Source organism: Schistocerca gregaria, chromosome 1 (assembly GCF_023897955.1).
Source record: "Schistocerca gregaria isolate iqSchGreg1 chromosome 1, iqSchGreg1.2, whole genome shotgun sequence".
Lineage (NCBI taxonomy): Eukaryota > Metazoa > Arthropoda > Insecta > Orthoptera > Acrididae > Schistocerca > Schistocerca gregaria.
This window is the reverse complement of record NC_064920.1, coordinates 1,105,110,299-1,105,136,895: the sequence shown is the minus strand read 5'-3', so window position 1 is coordinate 1,105,136,895 and position 26,597 is coordinate 1,105,110,299. Positions and strand designations below refer to the sequence as shown.

The 26,597-nt window shown below is 43.0% G+C and overlaps 1 protein-coding gene across 1 annotated transcript in view; it reads left to right on the top strand.

Annotated features, from left to right (window-relative positions):
* Nucleotides 1-4,383: 4,383 nt before the first annotated feature.
* Nucleotides 4,384-26,597, top strand: part of LOC126291597 (trypsin alpha-4-like) — an 82,519-nt gene continuing 60,305 nt past the window's right edge. Inside the window, exons 1-3 of the mRNA XM_049985172.1 lie at nt 4,384-4,441; nt 17,116-17,201; nt 24,699-24,787. Coding sequence (XP_049841129.1) covers nt 4,384-4,441; nt 17,116-17,201; nt 24,699-24,787 — 233 coding nt within the window. The remainder of the gene's footprint in view (nt 4,442-17,115; nt 17,202-24,698; nt 24,788-26,597) is intronic.

Sequence of the window (26,597 nt, the reverse complement as noted above, 5' to 3'; positions counted from 1 at the left end):
TGATCCGGGCAGAATTGAGGGAAACAGCAGTACAATCATAAACAATGTCTCCGCAGATTATTCTCCAGTTGAAGGCACAGTATGAGAAAAATTAGTAACGAATTGTCAGCTCATGATGCATAGATAATTATAGTAAAATCCATCAAGGCAGAGTCATACCGCAAAGGAATGACCAAAAGATTTTGAGATATGAGTCCACTTGCACTGAAGACATTTAAAGCCAGACTCAAAGGGTGGACTTGACTACGTGCCCGCAATAGAAATAACCTGATGACAAATATAGCACACCTTTTCAAATCTTTATCACTTCATTTGCTACCTCATTCCCACTAAGGAATTGCAGGCAGATATATAGAACTAAGATGTAATCAGTCTGTACATCCAATAGAGTTAATATATCATGTAGAAGGAAATGCGTGCTGTATGATAACATGAAGGGCAGTTAGAGTCCAGTTACAGAATTTTACTGCAGACAATGTTGTAAGCTACTGAAGAATGTCATCAAGCAAGAAAAATGCATTACATCAAAAGAACAGAAAGCTCTCAGATCAAAATTAAAACTATATGATGAATTGAGATCTCCAGACAGAATGTGTTTGAGAATGAGACTGGCAGTGATCTACCAGAATTGTGCAAAATGTTTAATAATTACTTCTTGTCAACAGTTAGCATGTTAAATCAAAATTTTATTGATACAGATATCCGAGACAACTATATCACATGTAGCTGTAGGAAACAAGCAAAGATGATACTGAATAAATTATTACTGCGTTAAAGAGTAAAGACCCACATGGTTATGATGACATCTCATGTAGGTTAATGAAGATTAGTGGAGCATGTATTAGTTCTGTACTTAGTCACCTGTGTACTGCGTATTTATAGTGTGAGCAGTTTCGTGACAGATTGAAATACTCCACTGTATTAAACGGATTAAAGAGATAATGTAGACAATTACAGCTTATTTCATTGCTACCAGTGTTTACAAAAGTTTTTGAGAAAGCAGTGTATAGGAGAATAATGGCACATCTTAGTACACGTAATTTGCTGGCAGACTAACAGTTTTGTTTCAGGAAAAGCTTAAGAACCGCTACTAGATATAGCAATAACAGTTTACCTCAGACGAGATAAATCAGTTGCGATGTTGCATCTACGTATGTACTGGTCGCATGAATAATATTATTAATTCTCTGTCGAGATCCATCACCTGCTACAAAACTAAATGAGAGTATGTGATCCTCTTTAAATATCACGGGGTCGGTTAATCAAATGGGGTCGGTCACGCGCTGTTACCTTTAAGCCCTGATCGAAGCATAGCAGTCATGAAGACCATTCATTAGGACAGACATTAGTGAACAAGAGAATAAACAAATAACAAATGAATAAGGAGAACTAAAGGGTAAGCAGTATCAGATAGTCGTATGAGATAATACTGTGAGCTAGACAGGATGGTTTAAACTTGGTCATTCACATACATAAGGAAGAGGAGTACACCCAAAATTGGACTCTGCAGGCCTCCAATTGTGATTTCTCTTGAGTCACTAAAATTTTCGAACCTTCCAACATTGTTTGAATTATTCGACACAATCGCTTGCAATCTGTTTGTTGAGTTTGTCGCTGTGAGAAAAAATATCAGTTCCAAACAGCTTGAGTTTTTCTAAGAGAGTAACATGATTTACATTCTACAGAATCAAACGCTTGGAAGAATCACGAAAAATACCAGCTGGTAACATTTTATTATTAAAGGCTTGTAATACTTAATGAGTGAATATATAAATAGCATTCTCAGTCCAGCGACCTTTCTGGAATCCAAACTGTGACATAGTAACTTAGTTGTTTCCATTTAAGCGTCAGACTTCTTTTGAGTACATTACTTTTTCGAGTATTTTGGAAAAAGATCTCAGTAGGGACACTGGAGGACAATTGTTAAAGTTGTTTTGCTATCTTTCTAACGGAGGATTTTAACCGTTACATATGTTAATCTGTCTGGAAAAATTCCCTGTTGCAGTGACGCATTGTACGTATCAAGAAAGACATTACTTATTTAACTGGAACATCTTGTCAGAATTGTAGATTCCTAATGCAATCAGAGCGTTCACAGAAAGTAATAAGTGCGGAATAAGTGCTTGGAGCCTTGCAACTAAATCACGAAATCCTATAGCCAAAATCACTAAGTTCAACAGCATGGAGTCTCGTTAGCATTCAACGAGAAATATAATCTTCATTGACTAAAAACCATTCGAGTTTATTCCACTAATGAAATTACGCAGTGCAACAAATCTTCTATAATTCACAACTTCCTAATAGTATTCAACCAACAACAAATTACGCACTGTTGTAAAATGGTCAGTCACGGAAATCTGCGTTGAGGTTCCAAGTCCAACACCATTTGAGTTCCGAAAATATTCTATTTCCTCAACTTGAGGTCACCTAACTTTTCCAAGTTCGCAATAACAACTAAAGCTCGCCACTCAGTGTCTTCGAAACAGCTTAGCAAACTAACGAATACCGACAAAAGATTGCTAAGCATTGTCTTGCTTGCTTGTTTAATACCTTGGTCAGATGACATTTGCGTTACTCAATACATTGTTTTCAGTCTCACCAAAATTCTTGAAAATTGGAAATAATATAACATTTATTCGTTTCATAGTATACATTAAATACCCTTGGCTTACTTGGAATCTCACCTTAGAAGATTCACCCTACATTTAGCAGTAACAGTTAGCTTAATTAGCTGTATTTCGCAACATCCGAAGCCGCAGTTACAGTAGTCAAAATAACATCTTTACACACCTCGGCGCTGCAAGCCTAGGCTAGCAAATGATGGTTTTACATACATTACATTGTATAAATATTATTAAATAGATATGGAAATTGATGGAGCTGGGATTCCCATGCCGCATTAATGAATTGTGTTCTTGTGAAGAAATCATTGTTTTGGCACCGTTGTTTATGTTATCTAAAATCTTTTGTAACTATTTACTCATTTGTTAAACAACAACAGTGACTTCTACATCTACACGACTGCTCTGCAACTGACACTTACGTGCCTGGCAGAGGAATATTCAAACCACATTCAGACTATTTCTCCACCCTTTCACTCTCTAACAGCGCGTGGGAAAAATGAACACTTAAGCCTTTCTATAACAGCTCTGATTTCTCTTATTTTATTATGACCATCACTTCTCCATATGTAGGTTGACAACAAAAAAAAAATATTTTCACATTCAGGGGAGAAAGTTGGTGATTGAAATTTCATAAAAAAACTCTTCACAATGAGAAACGCCTTTGTTTTAACAACTGCCATCCCAACTTGCTTATCATATCCATGATACTCTCTCCCCTTTTTAGCGATAATAGAAAACGAACTGCCCTTCTTTGAACTTTTTCGAAGCCCTCCGTCATTCCTATTTGGTAAGGATTCTATACTGCATAGCGATAGTCTAGAGTCTAGCACAGGAAGGACAAGCGTAGTGTAGGCAGTCCCTTTAAGAGACCTGTTACATCTTCTAAGCGGTCTGTCACAAAAGAAAATGCAGTTTTTGGTTCGCCTTCACCATAGCTTTATCTATGTGATCATTTCAGTTTACGTTGTTCGTCATTGTAATCCAGAGGTATTTAGCCGAATTAACAGTCTTTAGATTTGTACGACTGGTAGCGTAACCGGAATGTAACGCATTCCCTTTAGTACTCAACTGAATGATCTCACACTTTTCGTTACTTCGGGTCAACTGCCACTCTTCGAAAGTCGTGTACTGCATCGTCTATCGATGAACACCGTAAACACATGGAAGTGCTACAGGAATGAAACGATACATTTCTACAAGAGTTGGAGATGGAAATCGTTGGTTGTCTACGGAACTGTTGGATGAATCTGGTACGTCACAATTGCTCAACCCTGTTTTCGACTCATGGACGTTGATATCTTACTTCATTATGACCCCTTTAGAACTGGATAACCATAACATTAACTGATTATCGAGTGAGGTAGTGCAGTGGTTACCATAATGGACTCGCATTGGGAGGATGACAGTTCAAAGCCGCGCTCGCCAATCCCGATTTAGGTTTATCTTGATTTCCCTAAACTGCTCCAGGATATTACCAGAACGGTTCCTTTGAGAGGACAAGGCCAATTTCCTGCTCCATCCTAAAACAGTACAGGGTTGTGCTCCGTCTCTAATGACCTCGATATCGACGGTACGTTAAACCCTGGTCTTATTTCTTCCTTGTTAGCTTTATCGCTCGAGAATTCTGCCACGTGCTTGTAACGATCACGTTACAGTGATAAGACCGCTAATGGAGGCAATATCGGCTGATATCTATCTGTGATGGTTATCGTTATGAAAAAGCGATGTGTGTCTGTGTTGTACCGGCATTAAGGACGCCATGCCGCAGGCAGCGTTGCTTCTGTTGCTCCTAGAAGCGTCCGTACGCTGCGCCCCAGGTGAGATCTGCATATGTTTACAAATTGTTTACCTACACTCTGCAACCAACTCTTAATTTGCCTGGAAGAGAATCCTTTTCTTATTTTACCACTAGCAAACCGCCCCAGCTCCGCAGGCCGAGTTCTCTGGCATAGTGTTAATAAATTGTATACACTGACCGTCCAAGAAGTCCCGAGACTGATTTTATTCCTGGTGTATAAGCGATGTCGGTACAGTAAGTACGGTGGCAGATGTAGTAACAGCAGATATGCACTGGACTAGTCAGGTGTGAGCAGGCAATGTTAAGTAGTGGGAGGTGCGGATGTACTATTTCACAAATCGGTATAGAGCAACATCTCTAAATCAAGTGTTCAACACCTTTTTCAGAATGTTTTGAAGACGCAAAAATGTCTGCAAAGCGTGTCCCGTACACGTTAACTCCAGAAGAAAAACAACAACGTGCGTGCACGTGCCGCGGCAATATTGAAATGTAAAGCGTGGACGAATCTTTCCTGGAAAAAATCAACATGGTTGACGAGGCTCGTTGTTATCAGTACTAACTTACCACAAAGTGTCGAAATTCACATGAAGGGCCAACTTTGCTGACTTATCATGCATTCAAACCACTGTGATGTGAGAGTTGAACAACATCCCAAAGGAGGACTTTGACAGCTTCACATGGTTGTATTAACGGAGTTAAGGGGAGACTGTGTAGAACACATGACCCATTAAAACCACAGTCTGAACATTCATTTATTTTATTAAAATTAACTAGAAACTTTTTGGACTGATGAGGTACACAAACGTTCCTTGTGAATCCATCTATCTATTATCTATTAGTGGGGCGAGGACGGGGGGGGGGGGGGGTTGGGTTGTTTGGGGGAAGAGACCAAACAGCGAAGTCATTGGTCTCATCGGATTAGGGAAGGACGGGGAAGGAATTCAACCGTGCCCTTTGAATGGAACCATCCCGGTATTTGGTCAGTGTCGGTTGGTCAGTCAGTGTGCTCCCTGCCGCCGTTGGATAAGCAGCTGCAGCAGCAAGTCGCATAACCCTAGCTTACTTATTTGTTAGATAGTTTAATTAATTTCTTTGCGTGTTTTTGGGTACTTGCATTGTTTAATTCATATATTTCGGGCGTATTATAGTATTTGACAGTTGTAGCATCGCGCTTTAGTGTTTACTTCGTAGATTCTTATTTAAATTGCGTGTGAGTTTCGTATAGGAGGTGCAATTTCGAGTTTTAGTTACTGTAATCGTAAATTCAGCAGATTGTAGCGCAGTCGTTAGGCATTTGTAAAGGTTAGTCGATACATTCTTTGCGTGTTCCGCTTGCGTTATCTAGGCACGGACTCGTGTTTCGGTAACTGTTGTTAAACATCGATTAGAATGGACAGGGATTGCGATTGCTGTGTTCGGATGAGGGCTGACTTGGCATCCCTTCGCTCACAGCTGCAATCGGCGCTGACTTCGGTCGCGCAGCTTGAGGCTGTTGCCAATGGGCACCACTGTGGGGAGCCGGACTCGGGTATCACGGGGATGTCAACCTCGTCCCGTCTGTCCCCAGATCGGTCTGCCGCTGTGGTTGCCCCGGTTGCTGCCCGCAGTGGGGCTGAGCCCTCGCCTGTGGTTGATTGGGAGGTCGTTCCAAGGCGTGGCAGGCAGCGAAAGGCGTCCCCGGAGGCTGATCAGAAAGCCTCCCCGGTGCGTCTGACAAACAGGTTTCAGGCACTGTCTCTGGCTGAGCCAGATGCAGCTGCCTGCCCTGTTTCAGAGGATCATTCTCAGCCTTCAAGGTCCGGGCAATCGCAGAGGGTGGGCTTACTGGTAGTTGGGAGCTCCAATGTTAGGTGCGTAATGGGGCCCCTTAGGGATACGGCGGCTAAGGAGGGGAAGAAATCCAGTGTGCACTGCGTGTGCATTCCGGGAGGAGTCATTCCTGATGTGGAAAGGGTCCTTCCGGATGCCATGAAGAGCACAGGGTGCAGCCAGCTGCAGGTAGTGGCACATGTCGGCACTAATGACGTGTGTCGCTTTGGATCTGAGGAAATTCTCTCTGGATTCCAGCGGCTATCTGATTTGGTGAAGGCTGCCGGTCTTGCTTACGAGGTGAAGGAAGAGCTCACCATCTGCAGCATCGTTGACAGAACCGACTGCGGACCTTTGGTGCAGAGCCGGGTGGAGGGTCTGAATCAGAGGCTCAGACGGTTTTGCGACCGTATTGGCTGCAGATTCCTTGACTTGTGCCATAGGGTGGTGGGGTTTCGGGTTCCGCTGAATAGGTCAGGAGTTCACTACACTCAGCTGGCGGCTACACGGGTAGCGGAGGCTGTGTGGCGTGGACTGGACGTTTTTTTTTTTTTAGGTTAGAAGGCCTCGGGAAAGTGCGGGATGGGTTGCAATGTCAAAGGGTGCTTGGCAATTACAGGACGTGCTTGGATCAAGGAACAGTCGGAATTATAGTTGTAAATTGTTGTAGTTGCTCTGGAAAAGTCCCTGAGCTTCAAGCGCTAATAGAAAGCACAGAAGCTGATATCGTTATAGGTACAGAAAGCTGGCTAAAGCCTGAAATAAGTTCTGCAGAAATTTTTACGAAGTCTCAGACGGTGTTCAGGAAAGATAGATTAGGCAGAATTGGTGGTGGAGTGTTTGTGTCTGTCAGTAGTGGTTTATCTTGTAGTGAAGTCGAAGTAGATACTCCGTGCGAATTGGTGTGGGTGGAGGTTATACTTAACAGCCGAATTAATAATTGGCTCCTTCTACCGACCCCTAGACTCCGATGATACAGTTGCGGAACAGTTCAGAGAAAGTTTGAGTCTCGTAACAAATAAATACCCCACTCATACGGTTATAGTTGGTGGGGACTTCAACCTACCCTCGGTATGTTGGCTAAAATACTTGTTCAAAACCGGTGGTAGGCAGAAAACGTCTTCCGAGATTGTCCTAAATGCATTCTCCGAAAATTATTTCGAGCAGTTAGTCCACGAACCCACGCGAATTGTAAATAGTTGCGAAAACACACTTGACCTCTTGGCCACAAACAATCCAGAGCTGATAGAGAGCATCATGACAGATACAGGGATTAGTGATCACAAGGTCATTGTAGCTAGACTCAATACCATTTCTTCCAAACCCATCAGAAACAAACTCAAAATAATTTTATTTAAAAAAGCGGATAAAGTGCCACTAGAAGCCTTCCTAAAAGACAATTTCCATTCCTTCCGAACTGACTATGCGAATGTAGACGAGATGTGGCTCAAATTCAAAGATATAGTAGCAACAGCAATTGAGAGATTCATACCTCATAAATTGGTAAGAGATGGAACGGATCCCCCGTGGTACACAAAAAAGGTCCGAACGCGGTTGCAGAGGCAACGGAAAAAGCATGCGAAGTTCAGAAGAACGCGAAATCCCGAAGATGGGCTAAAATTTACAGACGCGCGAAATTTGGCACGTACTTCGATGGGAGATGCCTTTAATAGGTTCCACAACGAAACATTGTCTCGAAATTTGGTAGAAAATCCGAAGAAATTCTGGTCGTATGTAAAGTACACAAGCGGCAAGACGCAGTCAATACCTTCGCTGCACAGTGCCGATGGTACTGTTATCGACAACTGTGCCGCTAAAGCGGAGTTATTGAACGCAGTTTTCCGAAATTCCTTCACCAGGGAAGACGAATGGAATATTCCAAAATTTGAAACACGAACATCTGCTAGCATGAGTTTCTTAGAAGTAGATACCTTAGGGGTTGCGAAGCAACTCAAATCGCTTGACACGGGCAAGTCTTCAGGTCCAGATTGTATACCGATTAGGTTCCTTTCAGATTACGCTGATACTATAGCTCCCTACTTAGCACTCATATACAACCGCTCGCTCACCGATAGATCTGTACCTACAGATTGTAAAATTGCGCAGGTCACACCAGTGTTCAAGAAGGGTAGTAGGAGTAATCCATTTAACTACAGACCTATATCATTGACGTTGGTTTGCAGTAGGGTTTTGGAGCATATACTGTATTCAAACATTATGAATCACCTCGAAGGGAACGATCTATTGACACGTAATCAGCATGGCTTCAGAAAACATCGCTCTTGTGCAACGCAGCTAGCTCTTTATTCGCACGAAGTAATGGCCGCTATCGACAGGGGATCTCAAGTTGATTCCGTATTTCTAGATTTCCGGAAAGCTTTTGACACCGTTCCTCACAAGCGACTTCTAATCAAGTTGCGGAGCTATGGGGTATCGTCTCAGTTGTGCGACTGGATTCGTGATTTCCTGTCAGGAAGGTCGCAGTTCGTAGTAATAGACGGCAAATCATCGAGTAAAACTGAAGTGATATCAGGTGTTCCCCAGGGAAGCGTCCTGGGACCTCTACTGTTCCTGATCTATATAAATGACCTGGGTGACAATCTGAGCAGTTCTCTTAGACTGTTCGCAGATGATGCTGTAATTTACCGTCTAGTAAGGTCATCCGAAGACCAGTATCAGCTGCAAAGCGATTTAGAAAAGATTGCTGTATGGTGTGTCAGGTGGCAGTTGACGCTAAATAACGAAAAGTGTGAGATGATCCACATGAGTTCCAAAAGAACTCCGTTGGAATTCGATTACTCGATAAATAGTACAATTCTCAAGGCTGTCAATTCAACTAAGTACCTGGGTGTTAAAATTACGAACAGCTTCAGTTGGAAGGACCACATAGAAAATATAGTCGGGAAGGCGAGCCAAAGGTTGCGTTTCATTGGCAGGACACTTAGCAGATGCAACAAGTCCACTAAAGAGACAGCTTACACTACACTCGTTCGTCCTCTGTTAGAATATTGCTGCGCGGTGTGGGATCCTTACCAAGTTGGATTGACGGAGGACATCGAAAGGGTGCAAAAAAGGGCAGCTCGTTTTGTATTATCGCGTTATAGGGGAGAGAGTGTGGCAGATATGATACACGAGTTGGGATGGAAGTCATTACAGCATAGACGTTTTTCGTCACGGCGAGACCTTTTTACGAAATTTCAGTCACCAACTTTCTCTTCCGAATGCGAAAATATTTTGTTGAGCCCAACCTACATAGGTAGGAATGATCATCAAAATAAAATAAGAGAAATCAGAGCTCGAACAGAAAGGTTTAGGTGTTCGTTTTTCCCGCTCGCTGTTCGGGAGTGGAATAGTAGAGAGATAGTATGATTGTGGTTCGATGAACCCTCTGCCAAGCACTTAAATGTGAATTGCAGAGTAGTCATGTAGATGTAGATGCCTGGAGCGATTTAGGGAAATCACGGAAAACCTAAATCAGGATAGCCGGACGCGGGATTGAACCGTCGTCCTCCCGAATGCGAGTCCAGTGTGCTAAATCTATTAGTTGTACCCCTACATAGTCCCTACATTAGTTCCTGAGATTAGGATTCACATATAGACAGAAAAACCCGGTGAGGTATTTTAATCTGTGATATGTGTAGAAGATATGATTAGATGTAGAGATTGTGCTCAACATTCGCTGCCTTCCGGATTTAGTTCGTTGCTTGTTCCACACATCAGACTCACAGTGGAAAACATAAAGAGAACAAACAGATAACAATTACATGCAACTAAATAAAAAATAGTATTTATATGGCTGCGTGCTGGCTATTTATAGTTTTTTATATCTCTACCCAAGAATTCCTCTATGGCATAAAAGAAGTTGTTTTGGGAAAGCCTCTGTAATCTACTTTTGAAAACGCCTCTGCTATTTTTCAGACACTTTATTTCAGTGGGAAGATTGTCAAATAATTTTATAGCTTGCTATTTTGTTCTTTCTGAGCCGAAGTTAGATTCATTAAAGGATAATGCAAATTATTTTTCGTGTAGTATTGTACTTATGAATATATTTCTTACTTTCAAACTTAAATGGATTGTTGATAACAAATTTCGTTTACACTTGACTGTGTGGTTTTATCATTATTTTTGTATACGTTTTATACAAGAATGTATGGTCTTTCCATGTTAGAGTTTCTTATATTACCATGTCGTACTAAATAGTAAATAAAAATTTGTCTGTGGATCTATTTTTCGGTATTCTGAAAATTTGTTTTCGTATTAGTGTCGGCGAGGCGTTCAGAATAGGTTTCATTGATTTGCTGAGTATGTCACCGGCATGACGACATATAGACACCTTTTTGCTTCCGTTACAAATTGTAACTTAAATATCTCATGATATAGATTTTTGCTTGTATTTGAAATATGTGTATTGTAATGTTTGTTACCACATGTGCTGTTAATCTCTTTACAGAAAATTGAAAGAAGGGAAAAATATATTTGAAATAAAGTTGCTGCTAGACGATAACCGCCTCCTGTCCTACTCTTCCTACAGCCTCCCACACTTCAGTGTCTCACTTAGGTGAATGAATTTCAGGCCTGCACTGCATTAAAAGATGTGTTTAAATAGAATGAACACCCATATGGTTGTCGTAATGTACACTTAGATAACTACATAGCTTGATTGTATGTACCAATTGTCATTTGTTATCTTTGTGCTGTGGAACTGTTTTGTAATGTACAAAGTACTTAATGTTTGGCTTCTGATTTTTGGGACGATTCGGTAATGCTCTTAGGCTCGAAACTAGTCATCAAGTAAGAAAGAAAATCATTATTGCTGCTTCGATGGTTCTCTGAAATTTATTGCACAATTTGGTAAACCATACAGTTTCTGAGACCATTCCTTCAAGAATACTGGAAATCAGAAACATATATTAACTTACTGACTTCATTATCCCCAACTCTGGCACTCATTAGTAGGGTAAAAGTAGCCAGCCTATACACTTTAGTAAGTATGCTATACAGGTCTTCCAGTTCCCCAACTCTGACACTCATTAGTAGGGTAAAAGTAGCCAAACTATACATTTTAGTAAGTATACTATACAGGTCTTCCAGTTCAATTTTTTATCAATATGAACATCTAAGAACTTACTGTTTTCTACCTTGTTTATAATATCTTGGCGATATACTAGGTTAATTCGAGGTGGGATATGTTTGAGTGCTCAAAGCAGTGTGAACTGCGGTATTTTTTTCATAGTTTAAGTCTAGGCCATTCAGTAACCTTAAAAAAAATTAAGTTAAGTACTCACTTGTTCCTATCTGTCGTAACTCTAGTTCATTTGTCTTGTAGTCCACAACTTAACCCTCTCTAAAATCAGAATTGACGGTCATGTCATAAAATTATAAACCAAAAGAACTGCTTACTGTAGATGTCTCCTGTTGGTAACTTTCCTAATATAGGGTTGAGCCCCTCCATGGCCATGCCGGCATGATAGCCAATACAAAAGGTCTACTGCCATCTCTGCATAAAGAGTTAGTTTTCACTAAAGTGAGGTCTCGCAGGGTGTTGATACTGCGATGTTTGCGTACGTCTGTCTCGAGTTCCTGTATAGTCAGGTGGCAAACCTTTTGAATACTTCCTTGACGTTTTCAAGACGGTATTCATTGTGAAGGTCCACGGTGCGAGTCTAACGTAGAGCGTTGGTAATGGTATGTAGCACTTTGTTCTGTATGATCTGCAGCTGCCACAGGCGTGTAGGAGCTGCATATCCCCATACGAGAGCTGCGTACGTCGTCAGAGGTCTGATCAGCGTCGTGTATATGGACCTAGACACCCTCCTATTTAGTGTGCTTTCCCTGTTGAGCATTGGGTAGAGCTGTTTCAGCCTCGCGTGCGCTTTGTTGGCAACGTACTCGATGTGGTCACCCCATGTAAGTTTCCGGTCCAGCCAGACGCCGAGGTATCCAACTTTCTCTCGAAAACGTATTGGGCATGTATGTAGCGTTATCTGTCTACTGTGTTGATGTTTGCACAGTAGTTTCGGTCTGCGTGTAAACAGAACTGCTTCGCACTTGTCGACGTTTACTTTAATACGCCATCGTTCCAGCCAAGGTTCGGCAGTTCTGAGTGCCGTCTGTATTCGTGAATTAATGTTCTAGGCGCTACAGTCTGGAGCCGAGCGACCGCTCCGAGCGCAGGTTCGAATCCTGCCTCGGGCATGAATGTGTGTGATGTCCTTAGATTAGTTAGATTTAATTAGTTCTAAGTTCTAGGCGACTAATGACCTCAGAAGTTAAGTCGCATAGTTCTCAGAGCCATTTGAACCAATTAATGTTCGACGGTTTCCAATGTTGCGCAAGGATGGCTTTATCATCCGCGTAGATGGCTAACGTCGTGTTTTGTGTTACTGGAAGATCATTAATGTAGAGGTTGAACACGATGAGCCCCAGAATGCTTCCCTGGGGTACTCCAGCTTGGATACCATGTTATGTCGATTGTTTGTCCTGCACGTCAGTGTTGACACATCCGTTCCTGAGGTATGAGTGTATAAGAAGTACGAGTCCGTCGTGGAAACCAGCATCGCTTAGTTTGTATGACTTGATGCAATAATTTTCTTGATGCAATAATTTACCAACATCCGTATGTATTGTAGAAATTTATTTTATGAACTTCTTATGTGCTACCAGCTTCGGTATTACATTGATGCCCTCTTCAGGCCCCACACGTCATAGTCGTAAAATCACTATACACGGAAGGAGCCATATAATTGGATCCGAGAATCAAATCGTTATGCAACAGCTCTTGGTGGCCAGGCTGTTACATAACGATTTGATTCATGGATCCAGTTATATGGCTCCTTCCGTGTATAGCGATTTTACGACTATGACGTGTGGGGCCTGAAGACGGCATGAATGTAATGCCGAAACTGGTAGCACATAAGAAGTTCATAAAATAAATTTCTACAATACGTACAGCTGTTGGTGAATTATTGCATCAAGAAATACATGCCAGCCGTTGTCCCATGGTTCACAATGGATCAACGAAGATTAGTTTGTATGAGGCTGTTATGCCAGAGGCGGCCGAAAGCTGTGCCGATGTCCAGGAACACGGACCCTGTACCTTTATTCGTGTTATATGTTCAACTAGCGGAGGAGTAGTTGTGTTGTTGACTGGCGATTCTTAAAGTCGTGCTGCTCTGGCCTTAGTGTGTCACTGGCGATGCAGTGCCTAGTGATGCGTTTTAATATTACCTTCTCAACAATCTTGCTGAGAGAGCACAGCAGACTGATGGGTCGTAAATTTTGCGGGTGGGAGTGGTCTTTCCCTGGCTTCCTGAACATCAGGACTTCGGCCACCTTCCAAATTTCAGGGAAGTGCGTGAGTTGTAAGATGGCATTCGTTATGTGTGCAAGATATTCTACGGCGCTATCCGTGAACTCCTGGAGGACACGGTTTTGAATGCCATCGGGACCAGGGGCGTTCCTAGCATTGGTATGGTTGATAGCCCAAGTAATCTCATTTGTGTTAGTGCATCTGATTTCCTCGTGCATGGGCATGGGCTACAAGTCGTGTAACCTTCTGGTCCGTTTCAAGTGTGAATACTGGGTCTGAAGGCGCCAGATTCGACATGAAGGACACTGCAAGTGTTGAGGCCATAACCTCTGCCTTCTCCTTTGCGGAGTATGCAGGGCCGTCTGGTGCTTGTAGGGTAAGAATGTAATGTTGGTGAAGTGTCTGGCTAGCTTCCATATAGCAGGAAATGTCGTATCTAGCCCTGCGAGTTTCTGCCCCCATTGCTCGTTTCTAAGGGATTATATTTTCTCCTGAGTTAGTTCCTGGAGTCTGCTGGTGTGCAGTTTATACAACAGGTGCCCGGTACGCTGCCAGTATCTCCTGAGGTGATTCCTCATTGAGATAAGGCCCAGAACTTCCTGGGGAATGGCCGTTATTGTCGTGTTGTATGTGAAATGGCGTCAGATATTGCGTCTTGGACTGCAGTAATAAGACCCTTCACCTCCTCATCAATTTGCTGCATGTTCTCAGTTTCGTGAGTGTCCGCAATATGACTATCAAGCGTTTCCTTGAACAGGGTTCAATTCGCGCGCTTATAGTTCAGTATCCTGAGGGCTTCTGTGTCCCCCAGTCTTTCTTTCATGTGAAGTATTACAGGCATGTGGTCCGAGTCCAGATAGTTTTCAACCGTAAGGTTGAGTGTGAATGTGATGCCCCTGATGAAGGCTATGTCTAACACGCCTGGCTTGAATCAGGCCTGTGCAACCATGTACATAGGACGTTCGGCCCAAGTATAATACAGTTTCGCCCTAGCGCAGGTTCCTGTTGCTGGATCAATTAGAGAAGTGCAAAGTAGTTAGTTGTCTGTTGATTAGAGAGCACAAGGCGCGATGTGGCACGATGGCCATGTAGGCAGCTGGGGTCAGAGTCGCATGGCACTCATGTGGAGACGGAATGGACTGAAAGACAAAATGGTTCAAATGGCTCTGAGCACTATGGGACTTAACAACTGAGGTCATCAGTCCCCTAGAACTCAAAACTACTTAAACCTAACTAACCTAAGGACGTCACACACATCCATGCCCGAGGCAGGATTCGAAGCTGCGACCGTAGCGGTCGCGCGGTTCCAGACTGAAGCGCCTAGAACCACTCGGCCACATCGGCCGGCCGACTGGAAGACAGCAAGTAACACTGGCGGTGAGGAAGACACGTCCAAGGGTTGAAGCAAAGACCCTCACGCGGACCAGCTGAAGGCGGGCAGCAAGGCTGCAAGCTGCAGCGAGACAGTAAACCCAGGGCAAGGGCTGTATGATACTAGCCAGCAGATGGGTCGCGCACCTGATCGGCAGCTAACAGCAGAGCTCAGGGGCAGGCAGTGTGGCAGTGAGCAACTCAGTGGTGGTGTACCATGTCGACCGTGCACGGCTTGCCTGTACATTTGGACAATGTGGGCAATGTGTACACAGCGCTTGGCATTGGTATCTGGTGACAAGACGACCCCCAGTGGTGCTAGCTCACACAAACACACATCATTGTGTGGTTGACTTTCGTGCCAGTCTGGCAGGGAAGTCGCAGAGTGGCTCCACGAACACTCTCCTGAGTTTAAACACCGAACTCCCCAAACATGAACATTATTCAGCATATCTGGGATGCCTTGCAACGTGCTTTTCAGAAAAGATCTCCACCCCCTCGTACTCTTACGGATGTATGGACAGCCCTGCAGGATTCATGGTCTCAATTCCCTCCAGCAATACCTCAGACATTAATCGAGTCCATGCCACGTCGTGTTGCGACATTTCTGCGTGCTCGCGGGGTCCCTACACGATATTAGGCAGATGTAACAGTTCCTTTGTCTCTTCAGTGTAGTTATCAGGGCAAAATTGGACGTTCATACACTCCTGGAAATGGAAAAAAGAACACATTGACACCGGTGTGTCAGACCCACCATACTTGCTCCGGACACTGCTAGAGGGCTGTACAAGCAATGATCACACGCACAGCACAGCGGACACACCAGGAACCGCGGTGTTGGCCGTCGAATGGCGCTAGCTGCGCAGCATTTGTGCACCGCCGCCGTCAGTGTCAGCCAGTTTGCCGTGACATACGGAGCTCCATCGCAGTCTTTAACACTGGTAGCATGCCGCGACAGCGTGGACGTGAACCGTATGTGCAGTTGATGGACTTTGAGCGAGGGCGTATAGTGGGCATGCAGGAGGCCGGGTGGACGTACCGCCGAATTGCTCAACACGTGGGGCGTGAGGTCTCCACAGTACATCGATGTTGTCGCCAGTGGTCGGCGGAAAGTGCACGTGCCCGTCGACCTGGGACCGGACCGCAGCGACGCACGGATGCACGCCAGGACCGTAGAAATCCTACGCAGTGCCGTAGGGGACCGCACCGTCACTTCCCAGCAAATTAGGGACACTATTGCTCCTGGGGTATCGGCGAGGACCATTCTCAACCGTCTCCATGAAGCTGGGCTACGGTCCCGCACACCGTTAGGCCGTCTTCCGCGCCAACATCGTGCAGCCCGCCTCCAGTGGTGTCGCGACAGGCGTGAATGGAGGGACGAATGGAGACGTGTCGTCTTCAGCGATGAGAGTCGCTTCTGCCTTGGTGCCAATGATGGTCGTATGCGTGTTTGGCGCCGTGCAGGTGAGCGCCACAATCAGGACTGCATACGACCGAGGCACACAGGGCCAACACCCGGCATCATGGTGTGGGGAGCGATCTCCTACACTGGCCGTACACCTCTGGTGATCGTCGAGGGGACTCTGAATAGTGCACGGTACATCCAAACTGTCATCGAGCCCATCGTTCTACCATTCCTAGACCGGCAAGGGAACTTGCTGTTCCAACAGGACAATGCACGTCCGCATGTATCCCGTGCCACCCAACGTGCTCTAGAAGGTGTAAGTCAACTACCCTGGCCAGCAAGATCTCCGGATCTGTCCCCCATTGAGCATGTTTGGGACTGGATGAAGCGCCGTCTCACGCGGACTGCACGTCCAGCACGAACGCTGGTCCAACTGAGGCGCCAGGTGGAAATGGCATGGCAAGCCGTTCCACAGGTCTACATCCAGCATCTCTACGATCGTCTCCATGGGACAATAGCAGCCTGCATTGCTGCGAAAGGTGGATATACACTGTACTAGTGCCGACATTGTGTTGCTCTGTTGCCTGTGTCTATGTGCCTGTGGTTCTGTTAGTGTGATCATGTGATGTATCTGACCCCAGGAATGTGTCAATAAAGTTTCCTCTTCCTGGGACAATGAATTCACGGTGTTCTTATTTAAATTTCCAGGAGTGTATAATACAGAATATACACCCATTCTCAGTAATGCCCAAACGTTCATTCTGTGAAGTGCATATGGTAAACGTATGTCTCTTTTCAGGTGGCACAGTGCAGCAGAGGGTGTCGGCACTACAGGGACGCATTGTGAACGGCGTCGAAGCGGCACCTGGGGAGTTCCATCATCAGGTGAGTACAGCCACCTAAAAACCAGCAGTCTGCATGACAGTGTAAAACACGAGCGCTAAAAATAGGAAGTCCATATGGTGCCGATTGGGTTTCCATTGCAAAAGAAATCTTCGCTATTGGTAGTTACTTTGCTTCCGTACAGCTCCCCAGTTACACGCTATGCACTGACGAATCTCCCCTTCACTCAGAAAGAAATGTTCAGGTACCTGTATCTATAAATCATTTACCAAAACCTTTTAGGAACTTCAATATCGGTCGCATTGTTGATATAATCTGACGATGGAAACTGCATATACACTCCTGGAAATTGAAATAAGAACACCGTGAATTCATTGTCCCAGGAAGGGGAAACTTTATTGACACATTCCTGGGGTCAGATACATCACATGATCACACTGACAGAACCACAGGCACATAGACACAGGCAACAGAGCATGCACAATGTCGGCACTAGTACAGTGTATATCCACCTTTCGCAGCAATGCAGGCTGCTATTCTCCCATGGAGACGATCGTAGAGATGCTGGATGTAGTCCTATGGAACGGCTTGCCATGCCATTTCCACCTGGCGCCTCAGTTGGACCAGCGTTCGTGCTGGACGTGCAGACCGCGTGAGACGACGCTTCATTCAGTCCCAAATATGCTCAATGGGGGACAGATCCGGAGATCATGCTGGCCAGGGTAGTTGACTTATACCTTCTAGAGCACGTTGGGTGGCACGGGATACATGTGGACGTGCATTGTCCTGTTGGAACAGCAAGTTCCATTGCCGGTCTAGGAATGGTAGAACGATGGGTTCGATGACGGTTTGGATGTACCGTGCACTATTCAGTGTCCCCTCGACGATCACCAGAGGTGTACGGCCAGTGTAGGAGATCGCTCCCCACACCATGATGCCGGGTGTTGGCCCTGTGTGCCTCGGTCGTATGCAGTCCTGATTGTGGCGCTCACCTGCACGGCGCCAAACACGCATACGACCATCATTGGCACCAAGGCAGAAGCGACTCTCATCGCTGAAGACGACACGTCTCCATTCGTCCCTCCATTCACGCCTGTCGCGACACCACTGGAGGCGGGCTGCACGATGTTGGGGCGTGAGCGGAAGACGGCCTAACGGTGTGCGGGACCGTAGCCCAGCTTCATGGAGACGGTTGCGAATGGTCCTCGCCGATACCCCAGGAGAAACAGTGTCCCTAATTTGCTGGGAAGTGACGGTGCGGTCCCCTACCGCACTGCGTAGGATCCTACGGTCTTGGCGTGCATCCGTGCGTCGCTGCGGTCCGGTCCCAGGTCGACGGGCACGTGTACCTTCCGCCGACCACTGGCGACAACATCGATGTACTGTGGAGACCTCACGCCCCACGTGTTGAGCAATTCGGCGGTACGTCCACCCGGCCTCCCGCATGCCCACTATACGCCCTCGCTCAAAGTCCGTCAACTGCACATACGGTTCACGTCCACGCTGTCGCGGCATGCTACCAGTGTTAAAGACTGCGATGGAGCTCCGCATGCCACGGCAAACTGGCTGACACTGACGGCGGCGGTGCCCAAATGCTGCGCAGCTAGCGCCATTCGACGGCCAACACCGCGGTTCCTGGTGTGTCCGCTGTGCCGTGCGTGTGATCATTGCTTGTACAGCCCTCTAGCAGTGTCCGGAGCAAGTATGGTGGGTCTGACACACCGGTGTCAATGTGTTCTTTTTTCCATTTCCAGGAGTGTATGTAGCAAAAAAATGGAAATCATTTCCAAATATCAAAGACAGACGAAACTTGATAAGAGTGAACCGAAAGGCCTGCGAGTTTTCCTTCTGATAGAAGTTTCTCACATACTGTTTACGGATTCAGAGAGAGTTTCTGTTACTTCTAGACGTTTTTCATATAGGTCTGGCCGCTATGTGCATCCTGGGGAGAGTTAGCAGTATGGAATAAATATGAGAGGAATTGAGAAATTGTGTAAAACGATTCACTGTTAGAGTGTCGAGAGCGTATCATCTACTTGGCAGAATCTCATGGAGGCTGTTTGGAACTATTGACGGTTACCCATCCATCAGATGGAGATGTAGTTTTATCTGTAGATCACTTTTACAAGGATACCGGACATGTTTGAGTATTAGAAATGAAGAACGACGAAATTATTAGTATTCATTTATATAGGCATTTACATACTTACGTGTCTAGTGTGACAAGGATGAGACATATAGTATGAACCCTCCCACCATTTCCATTAAGTAATTTAGGGAAGTCACGGTAAATCCAAATCAGGATGGTCGGATTGGAGAACGCAAGGCTAATCTGTTAAAACAATGGCTACCCCATTTGGTTTATCCCTAATGCACAATACTTTTTTACCAAGAAGTTATTTAATAATGTAAAAGGCTTATGCTGCACTGTTCATTCATTCCTCAGTTCCAGTGGCTGCTCATCATACATAGTGCGCACACATTATTTCACAATACACACACACACCAGCAGACGGACGCGCAGTCACCCCCCCCCCCCCACACACACACACAGACACACGCACACACTCACACACAAAAAAACACGCACACACACAGTCAGCAGATGTCAGGACCATATCGACAATGTGTGCTTTCCATGTTGTGTGCCGCAGCTTCCCATTTCCTATCCTCGAAAACTGTGACAGCATTCCTCTAAAATGAGTCAGATCTTGAGCTCAAAAAGAGGGTAAGAAGTCAATATTACACATTGCATAGCTTTGGGAGTAATTTTTTGTAGAAAATAAAAAAATATGGAATCTACGGTCAGAAAGTGTTATGTGAAATTGTTGTTGTTATTATTTATATGTTGTACATTTTTATCAAATGTCTACTTAATGTTATCTAAGTAAGACATCTATGTATAGAACGTATTACTTAATGGGTATGTTTTAACGGCCTTTTAAAATAATAGTCGTTTTAATCACCGTAGGCTATTTATCGTACATTTTTATTCCTTGGTAGATAGTACTATTTTGAATTTTATGTTTATTCTTTCTTGGTGGGCAGGTGCTCTATCATCTGAGCTGCCCAAGCACGACTCACGCCCCGTCCTCACAGCTTGGTAGAGCACTGGCCTGCGAAAGGCAAAAGTCCCGAGTTCCAGTCTCGGTTCGGAACACTGTTTCAATCTGTCAAGAAATTTCATATCAGCACACACTCTGCTGCAAAGTGGACATCTCGCTCTAGATCTTTAAGAGCTCGACTACCATTTCTGGTTATTATTGTTATGGCGCTTTTCCGTAGTTTCGAACCTGTTTTCATATTTTGTGCATTTGTTTCACGGAAAAGAATTCCATACCTAAGAACTGAGTGTATATATGACTAGCATGTTATTAAAGGACTGTGGCTGATACACGCTGATGACAGGACTGTTGGGGCATAACATGCTCATGGCATTCTGTTTGCAAGTACCTTTGTATGTTCACACCACTTTAAATGAGAATCCGTATTCACTCCTTTAAATTTCGTGTTACGTTAAATGCAAAACGCCGTTAGTGTTATTCGAGATGATTACACTATGAGCCAACAACGAATTTAAGCCGCCGCCTTCCTTTCCTTCCAAATTTCTTCATAGCGACAGAAAACAAATGGAAACCACAGTCATACAAACAACCCAGAATCACGCTTTACGCTTCATAGAAGGTCGGGGGAAGGCCTGCCTCAGGAGCGAATTGCAAAAATGGAGAATCATGCGACTAAAACTGGTTTAAGAGAAAGATTTTTCTGAGATTGTTCAAAATCTCCTGTCCGAAAATAACTTCGAGCAGGTAGAGAAAAGATTCGTCAAGACACCTTATCGAATCCTTTAACATAGAGGAGGGCATCAGTGATCATAATGGTTGATAGCATCAGTTACTACACGTGTTGTGAGAAATGTCAAGAAAGGTAGGACAATATTTTTGGTTGAGAAGAGTAGTAAATATTCAGCACTCATTGTGAGGATGAAGATATGTAGCAAAAATGGATTAAATTCAGAAGCATCGTACAATACGTCTTAGACAAGTACATACCAACGTAATATGCACGGGATAGGAAAGATACGTAGTGGTTCTGTAGTTTACGGTTCAGGTCAGATTCAAACGAAAAGTACAGTTGGCAAACAGGGTCTGAACGAAGTAACAATGAGCGTAAGGACAGGAGTGCGAGACGCATTCAGTGAATTCGAAAAAAAAAAAAATTGTCAGCTGATCTAATATAAAATAGTAAGAAAAGTTGATCATAAGTAAAATCAGTAAGCGGATCGAAATCCGTTACTCACTCGCTCCGTGACTATTCTGCTACTGAAACGGAAGATGACAGAGAGAAGACGCAAATACTGAATTAGGTCTGCCAATATTGTATCAACGCTGTAGATGGTAATACGATTCTTCAGTTTGGTAGCTGACCGAACGCAGAAATGGCAGAAAATGAGAAGTGATGGGAAAATACATAATAAGCTAAAATTTTTCTATCCTTTTCGACATAGGCAAAACACAATTTTGTTCAGGTATACCTGTGGTGACACAGATTGGTGGAAGAAACAGGTGGTTCTTCTTCTCAAGGACTACGGAGTTTACGAGGTGAACGAATAGCCGCAAAGAACGTCCGGAGCTGTAGATTATCAACATACATACGTCTGACAGCTGCGGATGTGTTCTACCTTATGTATTTGACTCCTCTGTGCCTTGCTTATATGGTTATGGCTTTTATTTTGGTGTACTTAGCGTTGCGTGGGAGTGTCTTCTCTGTGAGTTTACCTCCATGCTTTCATTGACCAGATGGCAATGTGCCACACGTATGGTGTTCCAATTCACGTATCCAATGATCTGAAGATGGCAATATAACTTTGCTGAAGCTAGCAATCAGGATAAGTATCAACTGCGAGCTGGGAAATAAAAGTTTTATTTTGGAAGTTTTTTTACTTTGATATAGAGATTGCACTCCTTCTGATAATGTCAGGTAATTAAATGTAAAAGTAATTCGGTTTACTCCGGTGATGTGTTATATGTCCGTCAGTAGAAACTGCATTAAGTTGTTCACAGAAGTTTTGATTTATAGAGCACGGTAATAACACCAGAGGACTGATAGTCACCACTGGGACTGTTTCCTGACGCTAAACGTAAATTAGTGTGACGTATTGCGTATAAATAGGCGAAGAGACTCGTTACTGTTCGATTACTCTATTGTCAACAAACCACTGGATACATTACCATGTGCAGCGACCTAAATTTGAGGGATAGCATAAATGAAACTGCAAGAGAATTAGATGCCAGGCTTACATTCAGTGGGAGAATATTAGGAAACTGTGTTTCACCCTAGAAAGAAACGGGTTACAACACTTGTTCAACCGTTTCTTGGATATTACCGAACACTCTGGGGTCCTTAAAACGTTGATTCAATAGGTGGGGTTCCCAACTACTACAGTACCCTTATAAGGGACACCAGCGATAATTCAAAACTTTTAACCCGATCAGCTGTTTTTGCTCATTTATTTGGCTTTAGTCAACACTTTCTGGTCATTTTAACAGTTTTAAAAAATTCGTGACCACTGTAACTATATTTCATCATTATCTGAATTATTCGTTTCATAACTTTTAAAGAAAATCTGTTACCTTAATGGCTCCGTTCTTTTTCTTTACTGAATATTTCTCTCGACGTAGTAGTATTTCTCTCTACGTAGTAGAAATGAAAATAACACATAGATATTTGCCAGCTCTAACGTAGGAAACTTGTAAAAACACAAACCCATTTCATTTCTACGTTTTCAAAGTTCAGATCGCAAATTTTACTCAGACTGGACTTATATTTATACCATTAAAATTAAAATTTTCACAAAGCTGAAAACATTTACCTGCTTCAATAGACGTGGAAAAGTCAGTGCATCCATGAGTCAGTTTCAGTATATATACAAATGCATAAAACGTTGCCATTCCTGGAAACAAATGATTTTTTTCCATACTGTTCAAACCAGTTTCATAAAAACTCATGAGATTATCCATAGTTTCCTCTTTTTCCCAGGAAAATGTTTTCAAGTAGTAGTTGTCCTTGGATACTTGCAGTAGTATCTTTAACTCTACTAAGAGTTTTTCCCTCAAATTACCCCTCATAACCTCCAGCGTTTCTGTAATTATTAAGTAATATTATTCTAATTTCAGAATTAATAAGTATTATTTAGAGAAAAGGAAACAGATTTTGAGAATGACTTATTCTAGAGACTCGCGATTTTCAAAACAATTTTTAACACAAGTTGGGTCCCTCTAACTTTTGAAATACAGTAGCTGAACAGTGCATCAGAATAATTTAACAATATATTTGCTGGTTTCCCGACAGAAATCATGTTCTTGTTACATTAAAAAAAATGGTTCAAATGGCTCTGAGCACTATGGGACTTAACATCGATGGTCATCAGTCCCCTAGAACTTAGAACTACTTAAACCTAACTAACCTAAGCACATCACACAACACCCAGCCATCACGAGGCAGAGAAAATCCCTGACCCCGCCGGGAATCGAACCCAGGAATGTTACATTCCTTAACAATCCAGAGTACTGTCCATTTCTCCGAGCATTAAAAATAAGCATTAGTTTTCGAAATAATGTTTTCTATGTCTACATAAAGATATCAAATCATGTTTATAGCAGTTATGGATCATGTGAGCTTGCAATTAGCTTTTAGTTTTCCATTATCATCATTTAGCAACAATGTGTAAATACTCAACCTAGTACCAAAGTTCACATTGGCTTTATCTCCTGAATATGAAGTCAGATTGGCAGAGGAAAGGTCAAATGACTCGACGCATTTTTTAGGTTTACATAAAAACAGAACACTGATTCATCAGCCTCTTCAATTCCATCCAAAACCAACAATGTATTTGAGGGTCAAAATTATACAGTCTATTAATCAGAACAGGAAACATCTAATAATAATAAACATGATCCACTGCATTCCTGTTCAGGGAACGAACAAGGAAATGCAAACGAAAGGTTTTACGATTCACTTTGTTCATAGCGTCGGTGGCACAGGTACACGAATAAGACAATGCATACGGGAATTTAGATTCCCAAACAAGGGCCACGCGGTATTATTTTTCAACCGTCCCTTACAATATGTGACTGTTGGCAAACCTGTTAATAGGATAGAGAAAAGATGGGTAGATTTCGTCATAGGATCGTGTACTAAGTTATAGAGAGCCACGGAGATGCCCAAAAACTTCCAGTTGCAAACGCTACATGGACAGATTTATTGTTGAAATTCCCAGAGGATACATTCCTCCCAGATACGTCTCACGAAATGACCGGCGGCAAAAATCAGAGAAATTAGAAGTCATACGGAGGTTTATTAACAGTCGTTCCTCCCATGCACCATTTACGAATGGAACAGGGAAGTTCGAAACTGATGTTTATAGAGGAAATTCCCTGCGCCACATACCGTAACGTGGCTTGCGGTACAGATGTTATCTGTTCGTCATTTTTTCGGATGTTTGAAACAACTCAGAGGCGGCAGTGCTTTGTGTTTCAGGTGTCGCTGCAGAGGAGTGGAAGTCACATGTGCGGTGCTTCCATCGTGAACGAGCAGTGGGCACTCACCGCAGCCCACTGCATCGAAGTGTGAGTAGCTCCAAGTCTCTATATTTAAAAAGCAATGGCCTGACGTATTGAGTGGCACACTGACTGACTCATCATCACCCTACCCAAACCGCTAAGGATAGAAACTTGAAATTTGGAGAAAGTGTGAATGTTATACGGTAGGCGACGTTTAAGAAGAGATTTTTCGAAATTCCAATCCTATGGAGACGAAATAGGGAATAGGATTTTTTTTAAAAAAAAATGTCGATACTAAGTTAATTTTGAAGGTAGAGCTACGAAAATTATATTTGATTTTTCGGTCAGAAATAAGGAAATACGTGTTACAGCATTTTTTGGAAATTTAAGCCTATGGGAATGAAACAGTCGGAGAAAGCTTTTTTTGAAAATGTATCATTATTAAAGAATGACTGAAGTATTTTAGAGCTACATTTATGAACTTGCTACTTGACTTCTCGGTTACAAACAAAAAACGTGTTTCAGTGTTTTTTTGGAAATTGAAGACGTAAGGGGGTGTAAGAGGGAATGAGATTTTTTATGAAAATATTATGAAAGAATTTTTAGAGCTAAATTTATGAAAACTTCAATTTGGGTTTTCAGTTAGAAATTACAAAATACTTGTTTCACCGTTTTTGGAAATCCAACCCCTAAGGAGGTGAAATAGGATCACACTGATCCACTGACTCATCATCTCCCGACCCAAACCGCTAAGAACAGAAACTTGAAGTTTGGAGAGGAGATTGTAAGAAATTTCAATCCCAAGGGGGTGAAAACAGAGGATGAAAGACTTTTTGAAAGTATATCGCTTTTAACGGAATTTTGAAGCTAGAACTACTAAAACTAATATTTAGTTTCTCAGTATGAAAATAAAAAAAATACGTGTTTACACATTTTTTTGGGAATTCAACAACTAAGGGGATAAAATAGTAGATGAACGCTTTTTTTAAAGAAATAAATAATTACTAAATAATTACTAAAAGATTGTTAAGGCTACATCTATGACAAATGATATTTGACTTCTCGGTTAGAAATAAAAAAAAATATGTGTTTAGTATTTCTGGTACTTCAACCCCTTAGAGAGTGCGCAATAGGAGATGAAAATTTTTACTGAATATGTCGTTCCATTAAAAAAAAATTAAAGATAAATTCAAGAAAATTGGTTTTTCACTTCTCAGTTAGATACAAAGAAATATTTATTAGCCGATGAAAGTTCCTATAGAAATATTTCCACAAGAACGCATGAGTCATGATTAACAAAAACTTATAGACTCCATCTACCAGAATCGATTTTTGGTCAGAAGTACATTCGGAAAAGACCGTGATTATACAGCGTTAATTATCGTGGTTGCAGTTTGTGAACCACACAAAAATTCGATTAAATAAAAACAAAAAACTCTCCATAGGCCATACAATCTACTCGGGCGAAACGGCGGGTGCTGAGCCAGCGTGAAATATACAAATTGGTGTCGCAGTTCCGGAAAGCAACAGGATGTTGCTGGCACCACATTTTCTGTTTCTCAACATTATTATTGTTTTAGCGAACTGCTGAGCCTGATCAGTGTGACCATCTACATAAGTGAGAAATGCTTTACTTTCGTCTTCCAGTACCGCAGAGTCATCATGACGTATATGCTTCGTTGCTAAAAGGTCGTTTTATGAAGTAGAACTAAATTATCTACATCTGTAGATTACTCTGCAATTCACGCTTGAAGCATTTGGCCGCGAGGGTGCATAACACCACTTTGCGACCATCTCTCTGTCATTTCACTCTCGAATGTGACATGGAAAGAACGAATACTTAGATTTTACATTGCAAGCTATGATTTATTTAATC